The sequence below is a fragment of the Patella vulgata genome, chromosome 6, assembly GCF_932274485.2.
Source record: "Patella vulgata chromosome 6, xgPatVulg1.2, whole genome shotgun sequence".
In the NCBI taxonomy this organism is placed as follows: domain Eukaryota; kingdom Metazoa; phylum Mollusca; class Gastropoda; family Patellidae; genus Patella; species Patella vulgata.
Window position 1 is genome coordinate 66739403 of NC_065884.2, and position 25117 is coordinate 66764519.

The following is a 25117-nucleotide window of genomic DNA, read 5'->3' on the forward strand; positions in this document are numbered from 1 at the left end:
GCAGTATGATAATTCAGATTTGTGACGAAATGTTAATATAAATAAAGCCTACATTTAACAGTTACTTAATACCCACTAAAAGAGGACCATTGTGTAATCGAATTGTTTACTGTCTTCGTTACATAACCAATAAATAGCTCGAACAGGTCAGAACATAGAAAGCCACCAAATGCGATGGCCAATAATTAAAAAAAAAACTACCCACATACTACACCCCCGCCATGTTACATTGGTGTACTTTGTTTGTTTCGCTTGATGTCAATATTTCGATGGGCAGAATTTAAACTATAGTTTAATGTACACAAGTAACGACAAATACATTCTGAAAATGGGCACTCTCTCAATTAAGTTACGTAACAAACATGGCTTTTAAAATTAGATTTTTACATCTTGGGGTCCTTCCTCCCGAATACAATGTTTTGAGAGGGATATGAAACAAATTTTTGATAGATTAATTTGATATTAGATTGAATTTTCAAGATACTAACTTGAATTTTTAAAACACTAACATGAACTTTCAAGATATTAACTTGCATTTTCAAGATATTTACTTGAAACGAAAGGCTCAAGTCTGTAGTGCGCAAAGGGCATGTATGTTGTTGTTGTTTGTTAGTTGTATTTTACGTCCGCTTCCACCGTGGTGTATGGGGACCTATTCTTATTTAAGATGTGTGGATCAAAATGTTAATAACAAAACCTAGTCTTTTATATTGAGTTCTTTTGTACAATTTGGAAAATAGCTGATCACTAACGTTTGACGAACTAATGCCTAGGTCCCACTGGGGGAAAATCATCGGCGATATGGAAATAAAACAAATTTTTCCCCAAACACCGGAGTAGTCCCGTGAGAAATGGAAGTTGTTAAGCTTTCGGGGTTGTCCGGGAGAACTGCGAAAAATTTCAAAGCTTGCATTGGAATTTTTACCGATGTGTTCCCTACTTATCGTCGGGAAAACTGGCCGTGGAGGCATTCCTGGCGCTTTCCAGATGGATCCGCATGGATCGCGATGCCCAGTGGGACCTAGGCATAATATAAAACTAGGCTTAACAGTAACACGCGCTAACAAGTGTCACTACTTGAACTTACGCAACTTATTAATATTTCAATTGTTGATTACTTATTATTTTATCCTTATTATTTCGGCAATAATGTTTTACGTTACGCCAGGTAAAAAATTCGAAAATTCATTCAGAAGTGATATAATGACTAGATGGCTTGATTTTTTAACATCGAACGGCTTTCCTGTACAGGTCATCGGGTGTTTTGTCAAAGGTATGATGATGATAATAGTAAAACTTGCTTTCATTATCGTTGAAATAACAACTTATTTCTCCCATGTGACCATATTATGATGTGTATGGTAGACGTAGATCAACCGAGGACTTGATACGCTAGTTGTCCAATAAACACTAACCGAGGATTTGATACACAAAATCATACTTTTCATTTTTCAGATCACACACTCGAAAGATACACCCTAACTGTAGAATACCGCCTAACGCGGAGCACCTCAGATCGACGCGACATTCAAATGAGATATTAAATCCGGGCTTCTGAACATCGTTATAGTCTTGGATTTAGTTAAAAAAAAAAGTCCTCGGTTCAACCGAGGACGTACTCGGTTGACACAGGTCCACGATTAGAAGGTGTGTATTCAGATGTGTGTCCTCGATATACACCATATACAAACGCACACACACACACACACACACACCCACAACACGTTAAACCCTTATGTCATGTCGATCTTTTTCGATCTCAAATAAAAAGAATATGTCTATATTTTGTTCATCAAGTTTATGTATAAAAATTATATACAAGTCAATTAAGAGTTGTACTGGCATAATATAATATATAAAATAGAGTTTATATTTCATAGGTATATATGGGATTACAATCAGACCAAAACATATCTATATCCTCGATAACACCCAGTTACATCTGGGCCCTTATTCACGAAAACTTAAACTAAGATACAATCGAAATTTTAAGAAATACTGCAATTCGATTGGCTGACTAATATGCAAATTTGATATATGCAAATTGATTTTACTGGTCAGCCAATCGAATTGCAGTATTTCTTAAAATTTCGATTGTATCTTAGTTGAAGTTTTCGTGAATAAGGGCCCTGGGGTTTAAAGCCGATGATAAACATGTAAAAGGTCCTACTTACAATAATGTGAAAGTTAAACATTGGTCATTTCCTTTTAGTATTTAATTCAGCGTGGGTTAAGTCGTGAAAAATAACATAACACATTATCCGACAAAATAAGACACAGTCCGAAAAATTAGACATAGTCTGAAAAATGCAAATGGCCGCCAATGGTAGTAATTCTGGCTTTTCACTAAAAAAATGGTTCAATTCTTTCTAGTATTTAAGTCAGCGTGAATTAAGTCGTGAAAAATAACACATTATCCGAAAAATAAGACACAGTCCGAAAAATAAGACACAGTCGGAAAAACGCAAATAGCGACCAATGGTATTAATTCTGTCCTTGCACTCAAAAATGGCTCAATTCCTTTTAGTATTTAGGTCAGTGTGGATTAAGTCGTAACAAAAACACATTATCCGAAAAATAAGACACAGTCCGAAAAATAAGACATGGTCGGAAAAATGCAAATGGCGACCAATGGTATTAATTCTGTCCTTGCACTCACAAAAAGGTTTGAAGTGTATGTAGGGCGTGTGTAGGTAAAGTCTCTTGACTCCTTCACATTATACAGGTACGTTTCAGGAATAGGTCTGACGTTTAAACGATATACACGTTTCAGATAGAGCCTTTTGCTGCATTGAAGCATCTGCCTTTAAAGTTGTATTTGTCCTACGTAGGCTGCCACCAGGTATATAACACAGAAGCCAACAACTAAACCAGTTAACTGAAGACAAGTTACAAATACAGGTGATGAGTTGTTCTTTACAGCAAGCTCAGCAGCCGTTCCCATTTCAGGTAACTATAAAAGAGAGAAAAAACGAGGTTATAAATTGTTACTATAACTCTCGACTCCATTAAGGGGAAGCAATTCATACATTTGCAGTTGGATGCAGACTACCATTAATGTTTCCATCGACGTCAATGTCAACTCATTTCTCTTTGCGCCGCTCCAACTTTTCCACGAATTGTTTGGGCTGAATGTTTTCATTGCAGTCAGAGCAACAAATTTTCATGTCTATGCTCAAAATTTTGTTTGATGTTGACCACTAAAATTTGTAGATACACAAATATGTAATTATATGGGTCTTTTGTTAGACGTGGAAAGCGAGCCCCAAATCCGGTCGCCACATCCTAAATGTTTACCAAATTATAACTATTTTTATGTTTAATTCCGTCACTCATTATTTGGGTGCATGGTATCTGACTTCTATAGAATGTGTGTATGTGAACCCAATAATTAGTTAAAAATACAACATGGTCGCAAAGACCATAGTACTACATTATCCACAGTACATTTGGCCACAGATCGCTAATGACTTTAATGTTAATTCTCGTCACTTAGACCGGCTCTAACTTTTCCCTAAATTTTCGTTGGGTAGGACGCTTTCTACCACAGATGGAATGTAATAACCTCTTGCCCAAAAGCACGTATGAAATTCACCTTGGAAACTTGAGATACACAAGCTGGAATTCGAGACAAGTAAACATGCAATTTTCGGCCCTATATTTCAACCTAACCAACCTCTCAACTCTTGTATCCTTCCGTTTCCAAATCATGAATATTCACCTAAACCTGACAGAAAATGTATTTTCAAACCCTTTTCTTAGATTCTACATCAAGAAGTCAACGAAAATCGACATGCAAAAGGCGGGAAAAGGAAAGGGAGAGGAAGACTAAAAATAACTTTCGCCCTATATTCGTATTGTGACGGCGTAGAAATATTTAGTGAGCTGTAGAAATATTTGGTAAGCTGTGTCCATTTCACGGTAACCAGCCGCTTAACTCTGTTATCCTTACATCGCTTAGCCATGAATATTTACCAAACAAAATGGCAGAAAATGTTACGTCAACCCCCTTCCTTGATCCTAGACCAACAAATTTAACAAAAATGGCATGTCACGGGGCAATCTGTTTCACAGGGGTATTGCGAAAAGTCTTCTTAAAGCTCTGTAAAAGATGGCTGCTTTCAACATATGACGTCACATCATGGGGCGTCAATCATTGGCTCAATAGCGTAATAGCGTGTGTAATGTTTACACAAGACGTTACTGGTTCGAGCAAAATGGCGCCCTTTACTCGTTTGATATATCCATTTACACTAAATAGGAAATAATTTTTACCTAACCAACATATACTTCAAACATCTTTATTTATTTTTCTAAAGCTTAAAAAAACGTTTTATAATTTAATTTGTCGGAGGAAAAAAGTTAAACATGCATTATGCAAGAGCAAAATCTGCTTATTACAAGTCTTTCTTAAGGCCTGAAATGTTATCTAAATTATCAATTAGACATTAATTAACTTATCCAGACCATAATAAACTCTCGATGTCAAGGTTAGCCTTTCGATGTTGGCTGGATTAGATTCCTATATGCCGCTAACGGCCAAAGATAATTAAATCAGAAAAAGTGGATAATCGAGACTATGCTGTTTATATTAATGATTTTAGTAATGATAACCGAGACTATGCAAAAATTTCACCCGCTTCTTTCTCGGCTCATAGTGGATCAATTTGACTGAAATTTTCAGCAAATTACCTTTACACTATCTAGTTTTTAACTATTACAGCGAGAACTGCCATCTCTTTATCTTATCTCCCATAATGTATCTTTAACATTTGAGACTCATTAAGCCGCATCGATGTCATCCTTATCAGTGATTGTAGCGGCCTAGCGAATATTCACTTCTGATCAGTGTGTCCACGGGGTAGAATACTGACAGAGAATTGCTATAAATAGACAAACTACAAATGGTGGTCTGCATCCTATATTATCAAGCAAGACGGCGGTGTATGGTTGTTGGAACATTGAGTCGTACCCCGTATCATGAGAACACTAGTTATTATAAATCGTCTTACCATGTCGACGAGTGAAACGTAGAGAAAGATACCACCAGCAATAGCAAATATCCAATGATTGGCTGAAGTTGTCTCCCCTAGAACAATACCTACTGCCACACCAAAGAAGCAGAAGACGGCCGCTATACAATTACAGAACAGAGCTCTTTTCATGCTCATTCCAGAATGAAGTAAAATGGCGATATCACCTAAAAAAGCAGAAAGGAGAAAATAGCGTTATATACTCTTCAAAAAGAGTAGGGGATATTGAAATGCAAATACCTATGCAGGTTGTGATATGATAAATAGTCATGGACACTTGACATGCTTTGAGTGTATGTTCACAGATGAAGAACTTATCGCCCCAGCAGAACCACTGAGCTGCACATGCGACATGCAATAGCGCCATACACGTGGGAGGGGTTCATTGTCAAATTTGACACTTCAAGGAAGGGTTGATGAAAACTGCCGCGTACTGGTTTATCTATCCATGTTTGCTTTCCTATCGATTCTTGCATAAGATTTGCTGTTTAGCGTATCTTTGCTTTAGTGTGTTACGTTTAATTTGATCGGGAGACGTGTCCGTCGACGTCAACGTCAACCGACAACACTGCAAGAATTGGCCGTGGCACTGCAAGAGGAGTGGGTCAGATTGCCCTAAATCGTGATTGGACGGTTGATTAGGAGCATGCCACGACGAATTGCTGAATGTCTAAGGATTGGTGGAGCAATTACTCATTATTAAGACAAAAATCAAAAACGTCCATTTTCACTTTTGACGGTGTATCTCTTTGCGAATGAAATGGGACTGTCAGATAAGCTGCCCATATGAACTGTTTATGTTCATGTGTAGGGAATTGACCTGTTATTAACATTCGCATGTCACCTCTAATAAAAACAGCAGTGCATTTCCGCAGTTTTGTATTGTTTCTGAATATCCCCTACTTTTTTTTTGAAGAGTATATTATTGGTGGGTGTACATTGCAATTTCACTCCCTATGCCAGGTGGTCAATATGTACCCCGATAGGAGGCCATGGTGGTGCAGTGAGTAAGACTTTGACTCGCAGCCAAGAATATTCGATGCCTGCGTTGGCCGAAAAATTTCATCAGAATTTTCCGTCGTGTTTCCACCTTGTCAGTTATGCAGGACGGAGAGCCTGACACGCTGACAAGGGACAATGTATAGTCGTTCGGATGGGACGAAAAACTAAGGCCCCGTGTACACATTGACGTGCACGTAAAAAATCCCTTAACAGTTGGAATTCGATATAAAAGTAAGCCGTTGCGCCGCTGTCCGGGCAAACTTTTCCCTCATAGCACACTGCATGGCGAATGTCCATCTTCATTAGCCCAGTTAGACCAGAACAATAGGACGTTGAAAACCATTTCATTTCATTTATATAAAACGTCGGTCGGACCTCGAAAAATATTATATCTAATTACCTGATGAAGTCGGCTGTTCATTCGACTATTGGCCTAATTCTAGCCAATTAAAGGTGTTTCAACACCACGTTAATCTAACTCTAACACCTGCGTGGTCGAGTAGTCTAACGCATGCGCTTTAGATGACACGGCCTGTACATCACAGGAGTTGGGTCGCCACCTTCCGGGGGGTTGGATGGTTAGTGCGTGCGCGATGTATCATAAGTTCTGTCATTTAGTCAACTGGCGTGGTTCGATTCCTCGGTTGTACATTACAAGGAGTAGGGTCGCCTTTTTAACCTCGTGGGTTTTGTCCGGGTCCTCCGGATCCATCCCACTGCTAAACACCCATACGCGCAAACGCATTATTGAAATTAATTTGAACCATATGTTAGTCCCAAAATGACCTGGTTTGTGTCGAGTGGACGTTAAATCCCAATACAAGTAGCACATTTAAATATATAGAGTCACGCAAAAATCTCAGTATCCGTTGACAAGAGAGAGAGAGAGATGGAGAGAGAGAGAGAGGAGAGTGGTCTTTAGCAGTGGGGGGAAACCGAAGGACCCGGAGAAGACCCACGAGGCTGCACAGGCTACCCTACTCCTTGTCACGTAGAACCGAAGAATCGAAACTACACCAGTTGACTCATTGACAGACCGTATGATACAGCGCATCCGTTGACGAACTTACCGATTTCATGTGCAATCTCTTCGCAGATCATAGCAACAGCAACCGTCATTCCTGTTAGTAGATTTTCAGAGAAGGCGGCGCCAACTGATAAACCATCAACGAATTTATGTAATCCGTCTCCCACTACGATTATATACGCTACCGTGGAAACAAGCGATGTTTTGTCGTAATGCGCATGTCCATGGTGAGTGTCTGCAATGTCTGAATCATCAGTAACTTCAAGATCATTGAGTTCTTTAAGTAAATCATCATTTGCATCTGGTGCCTTGATTATAATCTCTTTACTAGTCTTTTTATTATTCTAAAAATAGAAATAAATAGGGTTTAACTGTATTACAATGGGTCTTTCTGTCAGACGTGAAGAGCGGACCACGCCAAACCGGTCGCCATATCCTACGTATGACCATGCATCTTTTCTTACTACATATCTTACTACATACTACATATCACATATGCCTTGTGATCGTCTAGTATTTTCACTTGTCGCTTTTGCTTCCACTTCACGTTGTGTATTTACTTCTTGTTGTTTTCTCAGTTAGTGAAGACTTTTGTCTTACCAGGAATAACAATGCAACAGTTCGTTTTTACATTTTATATATCATGGCTACTTACATATGGTACAATGCATAATAGATTATAAGCCATTCTCTAAAATCCCATCCAGCCAGACTCGCTAGGACGAATCTGCTGATAGAAATTGCTACATCTTTTCCCTTCCAGAATCAAGCTGCTGTCCGACCAATGCTCACAAATATGATAGTTTTGTAGCGACTTTCAATTATATGATTGATCAAATATGATGTAAATAATTATAGAGATTGGTTAATTAAGCCAAATGGTGAATCGTAATTTTCCGATCACGTGTTAAACATGATATTCTTATTCCCACGGAACCAGCTAATGTTTACCAAATTGTAACTCTTTTTTTATATATCAATCTGTCACTCATTCTTGACTGCAATAGATACGACTTGGCCAAGATATTAATTAATATAATGCTACTAACTAAAAGAGCAAAAATTCTACAAGTCTTACATTAAAAAGTGGGCTTTAGATCATAAGGTCTGGCATTGAGTTAAACCCACTTGATGACAGCAATAAAAATAGTTCAGTGTATTCCATCGCTTGTATTCAATTCCATTCTATTAGCAGCAGTTAGCACACCGCACACATTTCGGCCACCGACGTTTCTGCTATGGATAATTTTAATCGTGGCCATAACCCTAACCGATATAGGTACTGTATAGGTACAGTAGTATAATGTGTAACCAGATGGGACGATATAGTTGTGATTTATATACGAACTGGTTATGGTGATTTATATACGAACTGGTTATGGTGATTTATATACGAACTGATTAGGGTGATTTATATACGAACTAGTTATAGTGATTTATATGCGAACTGGGTATGGTGATTTATATACGAACTGATTAGGGTGATTTATATACGAACTAGTTATAGTGATTTATATGCGAACTGGGTATGATGATTTATATACGAACTGGTTATAGTGGTTTCTATACGAACTGGTTATAGAGATTTATATACGAACTGGTTATAGTGATTTATATACGAACTGTTTATAGTGATTTATATGCGAACTGGTTATAGTGATTTATATACGAACTGGTTATAGTGATTTATATGCGAACTGGTTATAGTGATTTATATACGAACTGGTTATAGTGATATATATACGAACTGGTTAGGGTGATTTATATACGAACTAGTTATAGTGATTTATATACTAGTTATAGTCATAGTGATTTATATACGAACTGGTTATAGTGATTTATATACGAACTGGTTATAGTGATTTATATACGAACTGGTTATAGTGATTTATATTTATATACGAACTGGTTATAGTGATTTATATACGAACTGGTTATTGTGATTTATAGTGATTTATATACGAACTGGTTATAATGATTTATATTGATTTATATACGAACTGGTTATTGTGTTTTATATACTGGTTGTGGTGATGTAGATACGAATTGGTTATAATGGTTGTAGAGTATGTATAAGATAACTCACCCTACTATTCTCAACCAAACTTTTGATAGTTCTCTCAGATAAAAAGAAAAATAGAAGAGCTCCACAGACAGTTGACATTTTACTTATATATTCTTCACTCAGTCCATCATATACCATCAGATTTAGTGCCTGCAACAAATTAAATGGGGTTTAACGTCCTACTCTTCTGCTCTGACTGGGTTAATGAAGACGGGCATACGCCAAACAGTGTTATACGGGGGGCAGTGACGCTACGGTCTACTCTTATATCGATATTTTACGTGTACGCCAATGTGTACACGGGACCTCGGGTTTTCGTTCCATCCGATAGGGGGTACAGTGGCGCTACGGCCTACTCTTTTATCGAATCCTAACTGTCAATGGATCTTTTACGTTCACGCTCATCCGTACACAGGGATCTCGTTATTTCCACCCCAACGACTATAGCTAGCCATTCTTGCTATAATAGTTCGGAAATAGATAATGTAAAATGAATAATTTGAAAATTTCATTCAATTTACTCTATTGCGAGCGGAGATATTAGCCTTTGACAAAGGTAGGGTGACCCACCATAAATAAATATCTCCAAATATCTCGACAATTACGCCACAATATTTATATATATGCCAAGCCTCAAATCAGTTTCACACAATTATAGTCACTAAATAAACGATCATGTTGTACTTAATAAGCTATGACCATTAATCATCTATAAATAATAGACTGAAAACTGGTTCCAAGTTGCGTCCATAACATCCAGACACTTTTGAGTAAAAGATAGGTTACGTGCCCTTGTTTTGAAATTAGTCTCGCTTAACCAGTCTATCGACCATTCTACGTCTGATTGACAGGTCGGGATAATCAAGACTACTTTTTTACGAAACATAACAGAAAGCTAGAACAAGAAATTGAATTTAGAAATAAGCACTTTAGACAACTCAACAATTGTTTTAAGAAACTTGTAAAAGTAAAATGAAACTACTGCTAGTATCATGTTCCTGCTAAAGAAAGTGATTCAGAGATAGTATTTGTACTAAACCAAAAGATGCCGCTCTTAACGGTACAGTTAATGATAAAGCAATTTAAAAAATAAAACAAACGTAATTACTAAAGCTGCTGTAATAACCAAGAAGCTAAATTTTACTGCTATTCAAAATCGTCAACAATAGATTTTTTACGGCTGTAATAGTTGATATATTTGTAGAGAATTGCACGTGCCATGGCTATTTATCGACTCAAAGCGAGTGCGGGGTAGTCAGAAATCAGTTCGAGACACGCAACTGAAGCGTGCACATTTAGCCGTGTCGAGACCAACTTTCTGTAAAGTGCACGGGTCACCCTACCTTTGAAGGTTGTGCAATAATTTCAACCACCGTACTGGTTGTTCGAAGCTAAGTCTCGCTCCTCCATTTTTTAGCTTAAAGGACAATATTGGTGCCAGTCATTATCCCATATGTGATAGAATTGATTAAACACGTTTCAAATATTATTTTATCACAGAGATCATTGCTACGATAGATGAGTAATCAATGTTTCAACAATGGGAAGTGACGAATGCAAAAGGAAAACACATGGGCGAATTTCTGCTCACTAATAATTCCTTCAAAACCAAAAGTTGTTGTTGAGACTGTGAAAGGATATCTGACAATTCATAAACAAAATTGACTGTCACTAGATAAGAGAACATGAAAGAAATATAGAAAAAGTCCGTGCATTACCATGTTTTTACAGAATGAAAAAACACCCGTGAATGTACGGACTGTTTCTGTTTTTCTCGTGTTCTCTTATCTAATGGCATTCAGTTACTTTTTTGAATTGTCAGATATACTCTTACAGTCTCATATAACAACATTTGGTCTTCGAAGGAATTTTAAGTGAGCAGAAATTCGCCCATGTATCTGTTATCACCCGTCACTTCAGTCAGTTATATTGAGGGATAACTCGTGTTTTCCTTTTGCATTCGTCACTTCCCATTGTTGAAACATTGATTACTCATCTATCGTAGCAATGATCTCTGTGTTAAAGTTATATTTGGGATGTATTTAACCAGTTCTATCACATATTTTATAATGACTGACACCAATATTGTCCTTTAATATCGGAGAAATACGATGCCATCGAGGGTTGATTATGGCCTGGATAAGTTAATTAATATCTAATTAATAATTTAGAAAACATTTCAGGCCTAAAGAAAGACCTGCAATAGGCAGATTTAGCTCTCACTGTATGTTTAAGGCCCGTTTAGTAATGGTATTAGAGAGCGTTACCTTAGCAGAAGATAAACATGGACGTATGGAAAACTTACCTCGGGAATAAGAACCAACAGGGCTGTAGCTACCAAGGTTCCAACTGCCATGGAAACCAGGAACATCAACAAATGTTTAAAACACTTGGTGTCCATGATGGGTGCCAGTAAAGCACCAAGATTAGATATCAGGGAAATTAATACAGCGAATCCAATACCATAACCCCACACTACCAAAACATGAAGATAAACAATATAAGTAACTCAGGACAAAAGGATTCCATTTACAGCAAAGTTGGTTTTTTTTTTACCTAATCCCACTAATCACTGCTTTAACGAAGGCAAATTTCTGTTCCAAATTATGACTGGTCAATGGTCCGATTAACAACCAATAGCTAACTGTGTTACAAAAGCATTACGCTTAAAACAGAGCTCCAAATTGGACCAAATATGTTTACATAACGTTACGTCATGACTCGCGATTTTATTATGCCCAATTAACCAGTGCATAGCAGAATATTGTAGAAAAACTAACTGCGTGACAAACGAGGCTATCAAATCGAAAACACTGTAAACAATACTGTTTGGAGACGAACATACTTTCACCGTTTTTAATACCTTAAATCACTGTCCAAAGGGCTGTCATGTTGCTGTACTTGGGATAGATTGAACGGGAAGAATACACACACTCCTTCAAAAGCTCAAGTATCAGAAGCCAATCCAGCAATGGACAGGCCTTATGATACAACGCGCACGTGGTAACCATTCAGCCATCCTTCTTTCTAGGCAACATAAACACTAGAGAACTTGCACGCTAGTTATGATGGGTGAAATGAAATGAAATGGGGTTTAACGTCCTACTGTTCTGCTGCGACTGCGTTAATGAAAATGGTCATACGCCATACAGTGTGCTATGAGGTCTATTTTGCTCTGACAACGGCTCTATGGCATACTCTTATATCGATTTCCAACTATCAATTATGCTTTGTCCCTCGCTGGCTCCCCATCCTGCACCACTGACAGGGGGTGGGGGTGCATGCCGGAAAATCCCGATGAACTTCCTCCGACAACATCGGTATCGAGCACGGGACATCTAGGTTAGCCACCCAACATCTTACTCAAAGGGCCACCACGTCTCCCTAGGCCTGTAAAAGATCTTAAAATACAAATGTGACGTCATCCTTTGATGTTGGCGTAGCAATATTTCCAATAATGTACGGGCAACAACATTATCTATACTAGATGAAATATTGGACTCGCGTGACGTATTTCATTGAAAAGCACGTGCGGGATATTGTCTTTTATTTTAAGTTGTTTAATGGTCTCGAGCTAAAGACATTGCGTAATATAGTGACACAACACTCGGCTGACGCCTCGTGCAGTATCAATATATTACTTAATGTCTCACTTTCGACCATTAAACCATACATATTTACCTTCCCCTGTTGATGGTCGACCTTTCGTATTTACAGTTACCACCCCTGACTGGGATTCTAAAAGTCTGCAATGTCTGATATTGACAACAACAAGCGGCAGTACGGCTGTAAGAGTCATGGCATCAAAGGTTGAGTTGATTTGGAAGTGATCAAAAATACTTCCCGAATTCAGACACTGAAATGTAGGAAGAAAAAAATGTTTCTTTATACCGAATTCCCAATCTGATTATAATACAGATTTATATTTCGTTTCGTTTTTTATACTTTCGATGGCCTACACTACATGAAGATCTGCAATAGGTCGCGTCAGAGGTCATACGAGGGCTTTTGACCTATGATGTCAGACATTTGATTAACCAATCAGCATTGATGTTACTAGTGGATTACCCACAGTTCCGTGGAAAACACGCCTAAAGCTCGCCGTAACAGACCGTTTCATTTGCTAATAACTCACATCATTCAGAACACGTCAATAATAAAAAAAAAACGAAACGAAATAGGATCTGTGTTTTAATCAGATAGACCAAATTCGAGTATCAAAATGCAATGCATGTATTGTTTTTTTAAAGCAGAAGGCTGATCTATTAGGACATTTTTGTTCATTGTCGTTATGGGGGGTTGGATGGCTGAATAATTAGCACGTGCGTGCTGTATCATAAAGTCTGTCATTGAGTCAACTGGCGTGGTTTCGAATCCCTTGGTTGTACGTGACAAGGAGTAGGGTCGCCTGTCCAACTTCGTGGGTTTTCTCCGGGTCCTCCGGTTTCCTCCCACTACTAAAGACCCCTACGCGCAGGCGAATTATTGAAATAAAATTAGACCATATGTTAGTCTCGAAATGACCTAGTTTGTTTCGAGTGGACGTTAAACCCCATCTCTCTCTCTCATTGTCGTTATAAAGTGTGTGTTTGTGTGTGTGCGTGTGTGTGGGGGGGGGGGTCTAGTCGTTTAACGCGAGCGCGTAAATCCACAAGGTCTGTCCCTCTTCTGCCAAAGACCCTACGCGCAGGCGAATTATTGAAATAACCTTGAACCATATGCTAGTCCCAAAATCACCTAGTTTGTGTGTCTCTTTCTCACTCACTTTGGGGCCTAATCGCAGCTCGCCGTCTCTTATGTTTGTGGTTGAGATTGGTCGTTCTTGGCCGGAATAAGCTCGCTGTTATTTTTATTTTCTAAGTTTTACTTAACCGATTTGCGTTGTTAGGAACTAAATAACATAATGTACCGTGCCAAACAGCGGCACCAGGGCTCATGGTATGATTTGCCTTTTTTATATGGGGTAGTCCATTTTCTTTTTTTTTTAGTTTATTGTGAATACATTGGTATCAATTCCATGGTATATAATTACTGTTTTAATCTTTGATATGGGTTTAACATCCACTCGACACAAACTAGGTCATTTCGGGACTAACATATGGTTTAATTTTATTTCAATAATTCGCTTGCGCGTGGGGGTCTTTAGCAGTGGGAAGAAACCGGGGGACCCGGAGAAAACCCACGAGGTTGGACAGGCGACCCTACTCCCTGTCACGTACAACCTGGGACTCGAAACCACGCCAGTTGATTATAGGCTTGCCATCTGAATAAATGTCTAAATAATAATTTATATAACATTTGAAGCCAGAAAAAAACAAACATGCAAATTAAGCTCTTACATAATGCATCTTTAATAGTGTATTAAATTATTTTTAAAAAATGTATTAGCGGTTGTGATGCAGGACGGAGGGGCTGACAAGGAAAGCTGTCTAGTCGTTCGGATGGGACGAAAAACCGAGGTCCCGTGTACACATTGGCGTGCACGTAAAAGATCCCTTGGCAGTTGGAATTCGATATAAGAGTAGGCCGTAGTGCCGCTGTCCGGGCAAAATTTCCCTCATAGCACACTGTATGGCGTATGCCCGTCTTCATTAGCCCAGGTTAGGAGCAGAACAGTAGGACGTTAAACTCCATTTCATTTCATTTCATTTCATTTCGTATTAGCGGTTATCTCCCTTGACACACTAAAGGGGGACAATTTACATACCGTTAAATTGGTGGAATCATTGGCAGGATTATAAAATAATTCCAAAGAATGATGATCACCATGGCCCTCCGGTTCTGGAATAGGTAGCTCAGCCATAGGAACGTGTCCATCATGGTCCTCCGTATCAACATCCTGTACCAAATCATTGTACAGCTGTTGAAACTCTTTTCTACTCAGTGTTGATGATGAGCTGGAAATTTAAAGACTCATTTCCTATTTATTTGTTCTTTTGATTATATAATACAGCTGGACATTAATGTTAATTGTTGTTGAGTGTCGGATTTAGAATCACCTAATGAAACCCTCCTTCCCCATAACTTTGCAATCTCCCACGCTCACAACTAACATCCTCGGTTTCCGCAGTGGTCTCATTTCCGTTCTACTCCACTAAACCATGAGTTTATCCACGAGGTATTCACGTATTCAAATTATCTACGCTTGATCGTAGCTTGATTCTACGATCCAATGAAAATAAAAATGGACAAAAATCTATGGAAATGAAATAAAATGGATTTAACGTGCTACTGTTCTGTTCCTATAATGGGCGAATGAAGACGGGCAGCGGCACTATGGCCTACTCTTATATCGAATTTAAACTGCCAAGGGAACTTTTACGTGTACGCCAATGTGTACACGGGACCTCGGTTTTTCGTCCCATTGGAACGACTAGACAGCTGTCCTTGTCAAGCCATCCGTCCTGCATCACTGACAAGGGGAAACCACGACGGAAAAACCCGGCGTACTTTCTCGGCCAAGACCAGGATCGAACCCGCGATCTCCAGGATAGCGAACCAGCGTCTTACCCACTAAGCCACTGTGACTCATATTAAAGAATAAATGAGGTTTAACGTCCGATGTGTTCTGCGCCAACCGGGATAATGAAGATTGGTTGCGAGAATAACGATTACGTACACAGCTTAAGAACTATACAATAGTAAGTACAGGAGGACCGCACTACACGCAAAACAAAATCTACATGATAAACCTGCGGACAAGACAGAATATATACATATACATACTCAAAATGAAAAAAAAAGGATTTACACTTAGTCGCATAACGTTGGGTATACGCTAATTATCTTGATATTATGTTTTCAATAAGAAAAAAAAAAAAAAAAAAAAAACAACGACAACAAAAAAAAAATCAAAAGAAACAACAATGCATACCTGTATTTTCGTATAAGCAGTTGTGTAAATTTTGAAGTTGTCTCCTCCTGATGCGACATGACAAATACAGCTAGAGATAGCAACAGTAGTATTCGTAGGTTATTCATGATGAACTAGAAGTCAAAACCTTGCTTGATAAACTGGTAAAATCTGATCTAAAATAAAAGGAAAGGACGACATATTATCAATCCGATTCAAATACAGATCTATATTTCGTTGTTTTTTTTTATACTTTCGATGGCCTACACTACACTGGTTGTAACGATAGGTCGCGTCAGGGGTCATACGATCGGCTTTTGACCTATGACGTCAGACTTTTGATTAACCAATCAGCATTGATGTTACTAGTGGATTACCCAGAATTCCGTGCAAACATGCTGAAAATGGTCGAAACTAATCAGTCTTTCAATAAAAATGTAAACTAGCTAAATTCACCTTTGTTCTTTGTGACCCCTAAGGTCAAACGGTCAAAATAATTTTACTCTAGAAAAGTTGGGTCTGGTTTTGTGCCCATTTGATGGACCACCCACCACCCCCACCCCAACCCCGCAACTAAGCCTCCGGTCTAAAAGAAGTGTAATTATTCAGCAAGGAATATGAAGTTTCACGATTGTCATATCTTTAATTGTATGGGGGAGTCGATGGCCGAATGGTTAGCACGTGCGCGCTGTATCATAAGGCCTGTCATTGAGTCAACTGGCGTGGTTTCGAATACCTAGTTGTACGTGGCAAGGAGTGGGTTATTTCCGGGTCCTCCGGTTTCCTCCCACTGCCAAAGACCCCTACGCGCAAGCGAATTATTGAAATAAAAAAGAAATTAAAAACCATATGTTAGTCCCGAAGTGACCTAGTTTGTGTCGAGTGGACATTAAACCCCATCTCTCTCTCTCTCTCTCTCTCTCTCTCTCTCACTCTCTCTCATTGTACTTACCTTTCAGCTATCCTATTTTTAATGGAAATATCTTCAAACAATAAACGAATGCACTAATAAACTACTGAACCCATGTGTAATAATATATGTAGGAGGGGCGTGGCTTGCTGTCAAACTAATAAACAAAGAACCAATTAGGAAGGTTGCGGATCGATATCATAAGATTGAGCATAACGTGTTATATAATCGTTTCAATTTGTTACATATTAAAGTGCTATTGCCTATTTTACATGAGCAATACTCCAAGTCTTGCTGTTATAGTGTATCGTTGTATATATTTTGTTATCATTTAATTTTAGTTAAAGTGGCAATTGGCCACTGTCCGAATTGATATTTTACTAATCTGTCAAGTCTTTTAACTGTTTGAGCTTAAAGTTAATGTAACGGCCATTATATGACGTAATTATAATCCTAAATAAATATATAGCCTATTGATTTTGTTTTATTTTCATACTCTTGTCGACATCTGGTTGTTGTTAAATAATGATGATGATGAGGATGGTGATGATGATGACAATGAAGATGATTTATTTATTTATTTGTAAAAATGTAAGATATAATACCTTTGAAATTTGTACATTTTATCTATGTTATTGAAATTTACAATTTACATGGAGATGAATTTATAGAAGCTATGGCTTGTTTTCAGATCCACAATATCAGTATTGTAAATAATCATGATTTAATAGTAATAAAATATTGTTTAAACCGACATCTTGTTTTTCTCTTTGGCAGTGGCTATTGTTACGACGAGTCATAAAAATAGTCCTCGGGCTATTGTTACGACGATGCTTTCACTGCCCTCCATCGGCGAAGTTAAAAACTGAATAGTCGCAAAAATAGTCCTAACCCTAACCCCAACCCTCCCCATCTCTTTATTGCTGCCTTTAGTTCTGAGAACGTTGAAAATACTGCTCCCTTTTCAAAGCTGGTGTTGGTGAGATTGGCAGCCATTTTGGAATTCGTTCTAAACTTGGCTCACACTCGTCGTAACAAATAGCCACTTTGTTTTTCTTTACCTAATACCTTACATGGCAAATACAAACTAACTATGCTTTACATTGATGCAGGAGCCACGGAGGCTAAGTGGGTAAGACGCTGGCTCGCTAGCCTGGAGGTCGGGTGTTCGATCCCTGCATTGGCCGAGAAAGTTCATCGGGATTTTCCGACGTGGTTTCCCCTTGTCAGTGATGCAGGATGGGGCGGGGGGCCTGACAAGGCCGAAAAAAACAGGGCCCCGTGTATATATTGACATGCACGTAAAAGATCCCCTGGCAGTTGGAATTCGATATAAGAGAAGGCCTGGTGGTGCTGCCCGGGCAAAAATTCCCTCATAGCACACTGTATGGCGTAGAACGTTAAACCCTATTTCTTTTAATTTCATTTCACATTGTTGTTTACTAACGTATCTGCAGTAGTCTCGAATACAAAATGTGGATTTGTCATTTGTACTTCATCTTTAGACAGAGAGAGGGAGAGAGAGAGAGAGAGAGATGGGGTTTAACGTCCACTCGACACAAACTAGGTCATTTCGGGACTAACATATGGTTTAATTTTATTTCAATAATTCGCTTGCGCATAGGGGTCTTTAGCAGTGGGAGGAAACCGGAGGACCCGGAGAAAACCCACGCGGTTGGACGGGCGACCCTACTCCTTGTCACGTACAACCGGGGATTCGAAACCAGACCAGTTGACTCAATGACAGGCCGTATGATGCAGCACGCACGTGCTAACCATTCGGACACCCAACCCCCCTATCTTTAGACAGAGCATGTTGAATACAGGCTAGTTAATTACGAGACTATATGCATAGATTTGTTTCATTGGTTCGTTTGAATGCGATTGACGAGGGTCGGGGTTGGCCGAATGGTTTAACGCGTGTACATAAGACCATAAGGTAAGGCATTGAGTGACGTTTGAACGCGATTGACGGGGGTCGGGGTGGCCGAATAGTTTAACGCGTGTTCATAAGACCATAAGGTAAGCCATTGAGTGACGTTGGAACGCGATTGAAGGGGGGCGGGGGGGGGGGCCGAATGGTAAGCCATTGAGTGACGTGGTCTCGATTCTCCGCTTGTGCATTACAAGGACTAGGGTCGCCTGTCACCCGTCCAAGCTCGTGTGTTTTCTCCGGGTCCTTCTGTTTTTCCATACAGCTAAAGACCTTTGAAATAAACTTTAACCATGTGCTTGCCCCGAAATAACCCAGTTGTGTTGGGTGAACGTTAACTTCCATGCCTAAAAATATATATTGATACTTAAAAAATATTTTTAAAGATATATTATGGGAGATTAGATAAAGAGCTGACAGTTCTCATTATAATAGTTAAAAACTAGAAATGGGGTTTAACGTCCACTCGACAAAAACTAGGTCATTTCGGGACTAATATATGGTTCAATTTTATTTTCATAATTCGCTTGCGCGTAGGGGTCTTTAGCAGTGGGAGGAAACCGGAGGACCCGGGGAAAACAACGAGGTTGGACAGGCGACCCTACTCCTTGTCGCGTACAACCGGGAAATCGAAACCACGCCAGTTGACTCAATGACAGACTTTATGATACAGCGCGCACGTGCTAACCATTCAGCCCCCCCCCCCCCCAATATAAAATAGAATTATGAAGTCCGTGGAAGATTATACACCACAAAAAATTGTTCCTCTTGGTCTGGAATATTGTGTATAGTCTGAAAGTCTACGTTTGCCTCTTGGTCTAGAGTATTATGTTTAACGTCCGCAGACAAGTCTTGTTTTAGAGCACGCGCAGGGTCTTTCCTGTGGGAGAAAACCGGAGTAAACCCACGAGGTCGAGAAGGCGCTCCTGTCTCCTAGGGATCGAAATCACGACTACATGACATAGGTGGCCGGACGGCGAGAGCCCGAAGCGCAACTCTCGTGTGTTTGGTCTGAAAATTGTGCCTTTAATTACTGCCTACTAATGTACACATACACTAGGGTGAGCCTTTGTACCCAATTCATTTTGACATTAACGTGTCATAACATTGTTACCCGAAGTTTAGTGTTGATATTGGCGGATTCATAATAATAACTCCTATGGCCTTAAAGTAGCTAAGTCTCAGCCAAATATCAGCCAAATTCTGCCACATTGACAACATCAATTATTTGTCAATTTAAATCAATATTGATGTTGTGATCTTACCGGGAAAATATGGGCTTCTGATATCCAAAATTAACATTTTACCATTGGTACACGAATCGTGTACCGTACTGCGTTTCAGCGCTATTTGTAACAAGAGACTCGCAGAACGAGGCTAAACAATCGGTGACGCGATATTCTAATTTGGAGAGCATGCGCAATAGATACTATCGGTGTAGACTGGAATAACCAGACGCTAGATATTGCCATTCGATTGAGACTTCTAGCGTATTTCGCCAAACATAACCGATTTGAAAATAAAGTAAAAACGGAAATGAATGAATGTAAATCAGTTTATATACATTCATATTACATTATTATTTGCGTAGCGACCCATTTGTGTCAATTTCTAGGTCCCAAAGACAGAGAGAGAGAAATGGGGTTTAAGGTCCGCTCGACACAAACTAGTTCATTTCGACACTCACAAGTGGATCAATTATATTTCAACAATTCTCTTGAGCGTAGCTGTCTTTAGCAGTTGGGGGAAACCAGAGGACCCAGAGAAAACCCACGAGGTTGGACATGCGACCCTACTCCTTGTCACGTACAACCAGGGAATCGAAACCACGCCAGTTGACTCAATGACAAACCTTATGATATAGGGCGCACATGCTAACCATTCGTCCACCCAACACTCCTTTAATGTCAAATACAAACCAACGTGATGTTTGTCAAATAAACAGGCCTCTACACTAACTTCATATAATGATAGAGGTCTGTGGTAGCTGTGCAAAAATTGGGCTAAATCTATTTGTTAAGGCCAGCTCAATTTTTGTCAAGGTCCCTGAGATGTAAACAATGTTAGGGCAAGTGATTTTTGGCGAGATTGCAGGTTAGGGTTAGAGTAAGCATTAGGGCTAGGTCCAGGGTTAGGGTTAGGGTTGGGATGACCGCTAGCCCTGTTTACAGAACAAGAATAAGTGTTTATTAAAGTGTCACACGGTGTACATTTACATATCATAATTCAGTTAAAAACTTAATTAAAACGAACACCGCCCGACCATAATGATCTATGGGACATTGAATAAAAGATCATATTATTAAATAGTGTCATACCGGGATCTCCTTTGAAACATGCCAAATATAAAATTACATATCATACTGGAGTTGTTATCACTAATAAAAAATACTAATAACTTTCTCTTTTAGGGACATTTTATAGAAATTTACCTCTATCTTATGCATTTCTCTAAACGGTCTTTAAAGAAGGTCGAGGTACATTTTGCATTCTATTAAAAAATGGGATTCTGTCTCGATTTCTGACCTATCACAAAAAATTGAGCTGGCTTTATCATTTAGCACTTACCGTAAAATTGGGTCTATAAACATCTTCGGTAAGAGATCCTAACTAGTGACTGTCATCAAGGTACAGATTCGTTATATTTAAGGAAAATCAGATAATAGGATTAAAGTAGATCTTGTAATTAGAACTTACATGACGATAGATGAAGAAGGCATAATGGATAATGGATAATGGATGAACAAGAACAATAGATGGGATTAAAATCGTTACCCAATGACAACTTGAAAAGTGATGACAGGTTAACGCCGTACTAGCCAGTTACTAGCCTTTATGAGCCGACGGTGTATTCCCACGAATGCGCAGTTATTGACCGTAACGGATTTCGACGACTTCTTGGGAATCCAGCTTCTTAGAGCTTAAAATGGATTAAAAATGTAACAATGGGGTTATAGTTTGTTATGATAAGAATTTATACTTTCATTATTCCTAATATGACTAATAAACTAACATTTTATTATGTTTGGCATAGGACTTTAAGAAATAAAAACAAATTAATTTAATTTCGCCAAATATAACACCTTGTCTAAATACTCGACTAAAGTCAATTCCTCTTCTTCGTGTCTTCACTTTAATTCCTGGAGCTGGCTTTGAATTTGGGCATATTTATGTCTCTTCCTTGGGGGACAGAGTGAACACTACTTGGATGATTTGATGATATTCATGATATTCATCATTACTTGCCAAGTGGTGGATAAAATTTAGAGTAAACATAAATTCATAAAATCTTTAACACCGTTAATTGAGCCCTAATAACAACATGCCTCCCTTCAAACGAAAGCCGACAAATCGATATCTGCGCCAACGTGGGAAGGATTAATTTTGGTCAGGCTCTGTAACGGCGCCGTCGTGGGAATACACCGAGCCGACATTGGTTAACGACGTTAATCCCATCTATTGTTTTTGTACGTTCCGGTATATTAAAGAATTGAAGAATCATTTGAAGGCTGTTTTATCTGAAGAAGGAATTTACACCTCTAAAAAATCAAATTAAGTGAATGGAAGCGGGGGGCTAGCCGTAACCGTCCTCTGCGCGGAGAAAACCCACGAGTTTGGACAGGTGATCATACTCCTTGTCCGGTACAACCGGGAAATCGAAACCACGCCAGTTGACTCAATGGTAGACCTTACGATACAACCCGCACGCGCTAACCATTTGAATCATACTAGTGAAAGTCATGAAAATGAAATGAAATGGGGTTTAACGTCCTATTGTTCTGCTCCAACTGGGCTAATGAAGACGGGCATACGCCATACAGTGTGCTATGAGAGAAATTATGCCCGGGCAGCGGCACTACGACCTGTGTACACGGGACCTCGGTTTTTCGTCCCATCCGAGTGACTAGATATCTGTCCTTGTCAGGCCCTCCGCCCTCCGTCCTGCATCACTGACAAGAGGGAGCCACGCCGGAAAATCTGAATGAAATTTCTCGGCCAATGCAGGGATCGAACACCCGACCTCCAGGCTAGCGAGCCAGCGTCTTACCCACATAGCCACAAGAAATCTCAATGTAGGCACATTGAAGGAAAGAACTTTTATAAATAACCATTTTCGTGAAATGTAGTAAAAAGCGAAGTAAAAATTAAATGACTTATGTCGTAATTAAAAATTTACTACTTACCGCGATACTGATGGCGGGCAGATTTTACCTTTGAAATAAAGGTGGTGTTCTGATATACAATCTGCGCCCATGATCACATAATGAAAACGATTTTAATTTATGTATGAATTGTTTAACGTCATTCTGTGGCTTATTTGATAAAACTTTATTAAATTTATGCCAAATCACGAAATTGTATCCCGACCTTAGCGAGGTACAGGTTTCAAAGTATGACCTATCTTCGCCATTCATATTATCACCATCTCCGTAACATAACCTGTCACTAAAAATTAAAAAGTCTGAATGTATCTTTGACACATATCTTGGACATTTCGTTCGCATTGTCACTAGTGAACATACTCAACAGCTTCTCAAGGCCAGGAGGACGAACGTTTCAGTGCCCCCCCCCCCCTGCCCGCCCCACCCCACTGCCGTACATACTGTAACTACTTTGTTGTTAAGGTTTTATTTCTTTATACGTTTAAAACTTTAACACTTTCACACCAACACTTTATCTAAATAAGTAAAGGATTTCATAAGGTATCAAATATGGCGACTTCCTCCAAACGTATCCCTGTATTGGTAGAGAAAGTTCATCGGGATTTTCCGACGCGGTTTCCCCTTGTCAGGTGTGCAGGACGGAGGGCCTGACAAGGACAGCTGTCTAGTCCTTCGGATGAAACGAAAACCCGAGGTCCTGTGTATACATTGGCATGCACGTAAAAGATCCTCCATAGCACACTGTATGCTCGTCTTCATCAGATCAGTATTGGAGCAGAATAGTAGGACGTTAAACCCCATTTCCTCCCACTGCTAAATACCCCTACGCGCAAGCGAATTATTGAAATTAAATTAAACCATAAGTTAGTCCCGAAATGACCTAGTTTGTGTCGAGTGGACGTTAAACCCAATTTCTCTCTCTCTCTGATTGAGGAGCGGGTTCAGGCGAGTTATTTGCCCCTGAATCTGATTATATCGTTCGCTTATATGAATGTAATAGACATTAAAGATACATTATGGGAGATTCGATAACGAGTTGGGTTGGCAGTCCTCACTATAATAATTTAAAAACTAGATAATGTAAAGGCAATTTGCTGAAAATTTCATTCAAACTGATCTACTATGAACCTAGAACTAAGCGATTGAAATTTCCGCCTAGCCTCGATCATCATTACTAAAGTCAGTACGATAAACAGCATAGTCTTGATTATCCAGTTAATCGTTAAATCGTTAAGGAAATTTATGCAGTAAATCGGCTCATAGTCCACTAACGATCGCAGGCTAGCGATGCCATCTAGAGTTGATTATGGTCTGGATAAGTTAATTAATGTCTAATTAATCATTTAGATAACATTTCAGGCCTAAAGAAAGACCTACAATAGGCAGATTTAGCTCTTGCATAATGTATGTTTAAACATAATACTTAGCTTCAGCGCATGTCCGTCTACATTAACCCAGATGGATCAGAAAAGTAGGACATGACATCCTATTTCGTTTCGTTTTATTTTTCAATTTCACTGCCAACGTCTTCAACGACCTACTAATATTTGGCCTGTATTGTAAATGTATTAATAGTATATTTCTCTGAACTCGGCGTGATTAGGAATAATGAAAGCCTTTTTAACATAAATAATTGGGATATCTACATTAAAGGGACTGAATCGCTAACTCAATATTTTCCATAACATTCGAAATTAAAAACACAAATTAGAATTTAATATTTGTCCATTTCAATCGATGTCGCTGTTGTTATCTTATGGGGGGCCTACTGTCCAATATTTAAGACGCTATGAACATTTTATAATCAGTACGGTAGCCTTTACATTATCTAGTTTTTAACTATGATAGTGAGAACTGCCAACTCTTTATCTAATCTCCCATAATGTATCCTTAAGTAAACGTTGCAAATACACCCCACGAAACTGAGTCAACCGTATCGGAAACGCGGCAAAGAAACTGCGAGTTGAAATCGTGAGTCAACTGTATCAACAAATTATTAGACTTTGTGCCCCCGCCCCACGAGGTCTTGTCCTGGTCCAGTCTAAACTGTACGGGCATCCATTAAACTTTAAGGAAACGTTTAAAAAAAACCTGAAACTGAGTCAACCGTATCAACAAATTAGACTTATCA

At 39.0% G+C, this 25117-nt stretch overlaps 1 protein-coding gene across 1 annotated transcript; it reads right to left on the reverse strand.

Annotated features, from left to right (window-relative positions):
• Nucleotides 1–2065: 2065 nt before the first annotated feature.
• Nucleotides 2066–23109, reverse strand: LOC126824052 (metal cation symporter ZIP14). Its single transcript, XM_050553212.2, has 9 exons — nucleotides 23008–23109; nucleotides 16002–16156; nucleotides 14835–15024; nucleotides 12809–12983; nucleotides 11433–11602; nucleotides 9149–9277; nucleotides 7106–7406; nucleotides 5013–5200; nucleotides 2066–2953 (listed from the first exon to the last, which is right to left on the reverse strand). The coding sequence occupies exons 2-9, from the start codon at nucleotides 16106–16108 to the stop codon at nucleotides 2807–2809; spliced, it is 1407 nt and encodes a 468-aa protein (XP_050409169.1). The 5' UTR covers nucleotides 16109–16156; nucleotides 23008–23109; the 3' UTR covers nucleotides 2066–2806.
• Nucleotides 23110–25117: the final 2008 nt, after the last annotated feature.

Bases quoted from the DNA above. Each gene is read 5' to 3' on its own strand.
- LOC126824052 (XM_050553212.2), bottom strand. From the start codon at position 16,108: ATGAATAACCTACGAATACTACTGTTGCTATCTCTAGCTGTATTTGTC. The intron at 7,407-9,148 runs GTGAGTTATCTT...TTCTATTTTTAG, and splicing joins GTTTGGTTGAGAATAGTAGG to AATAATAAAAAGACTAGTAA. The intron at 2,954-5,012 runs GTAAGACGATTT...TCTCTTTTATAG, and splicing joins ACGTTTCACTCGTCGACATG to TTACCTGAAATGGGAACGGC.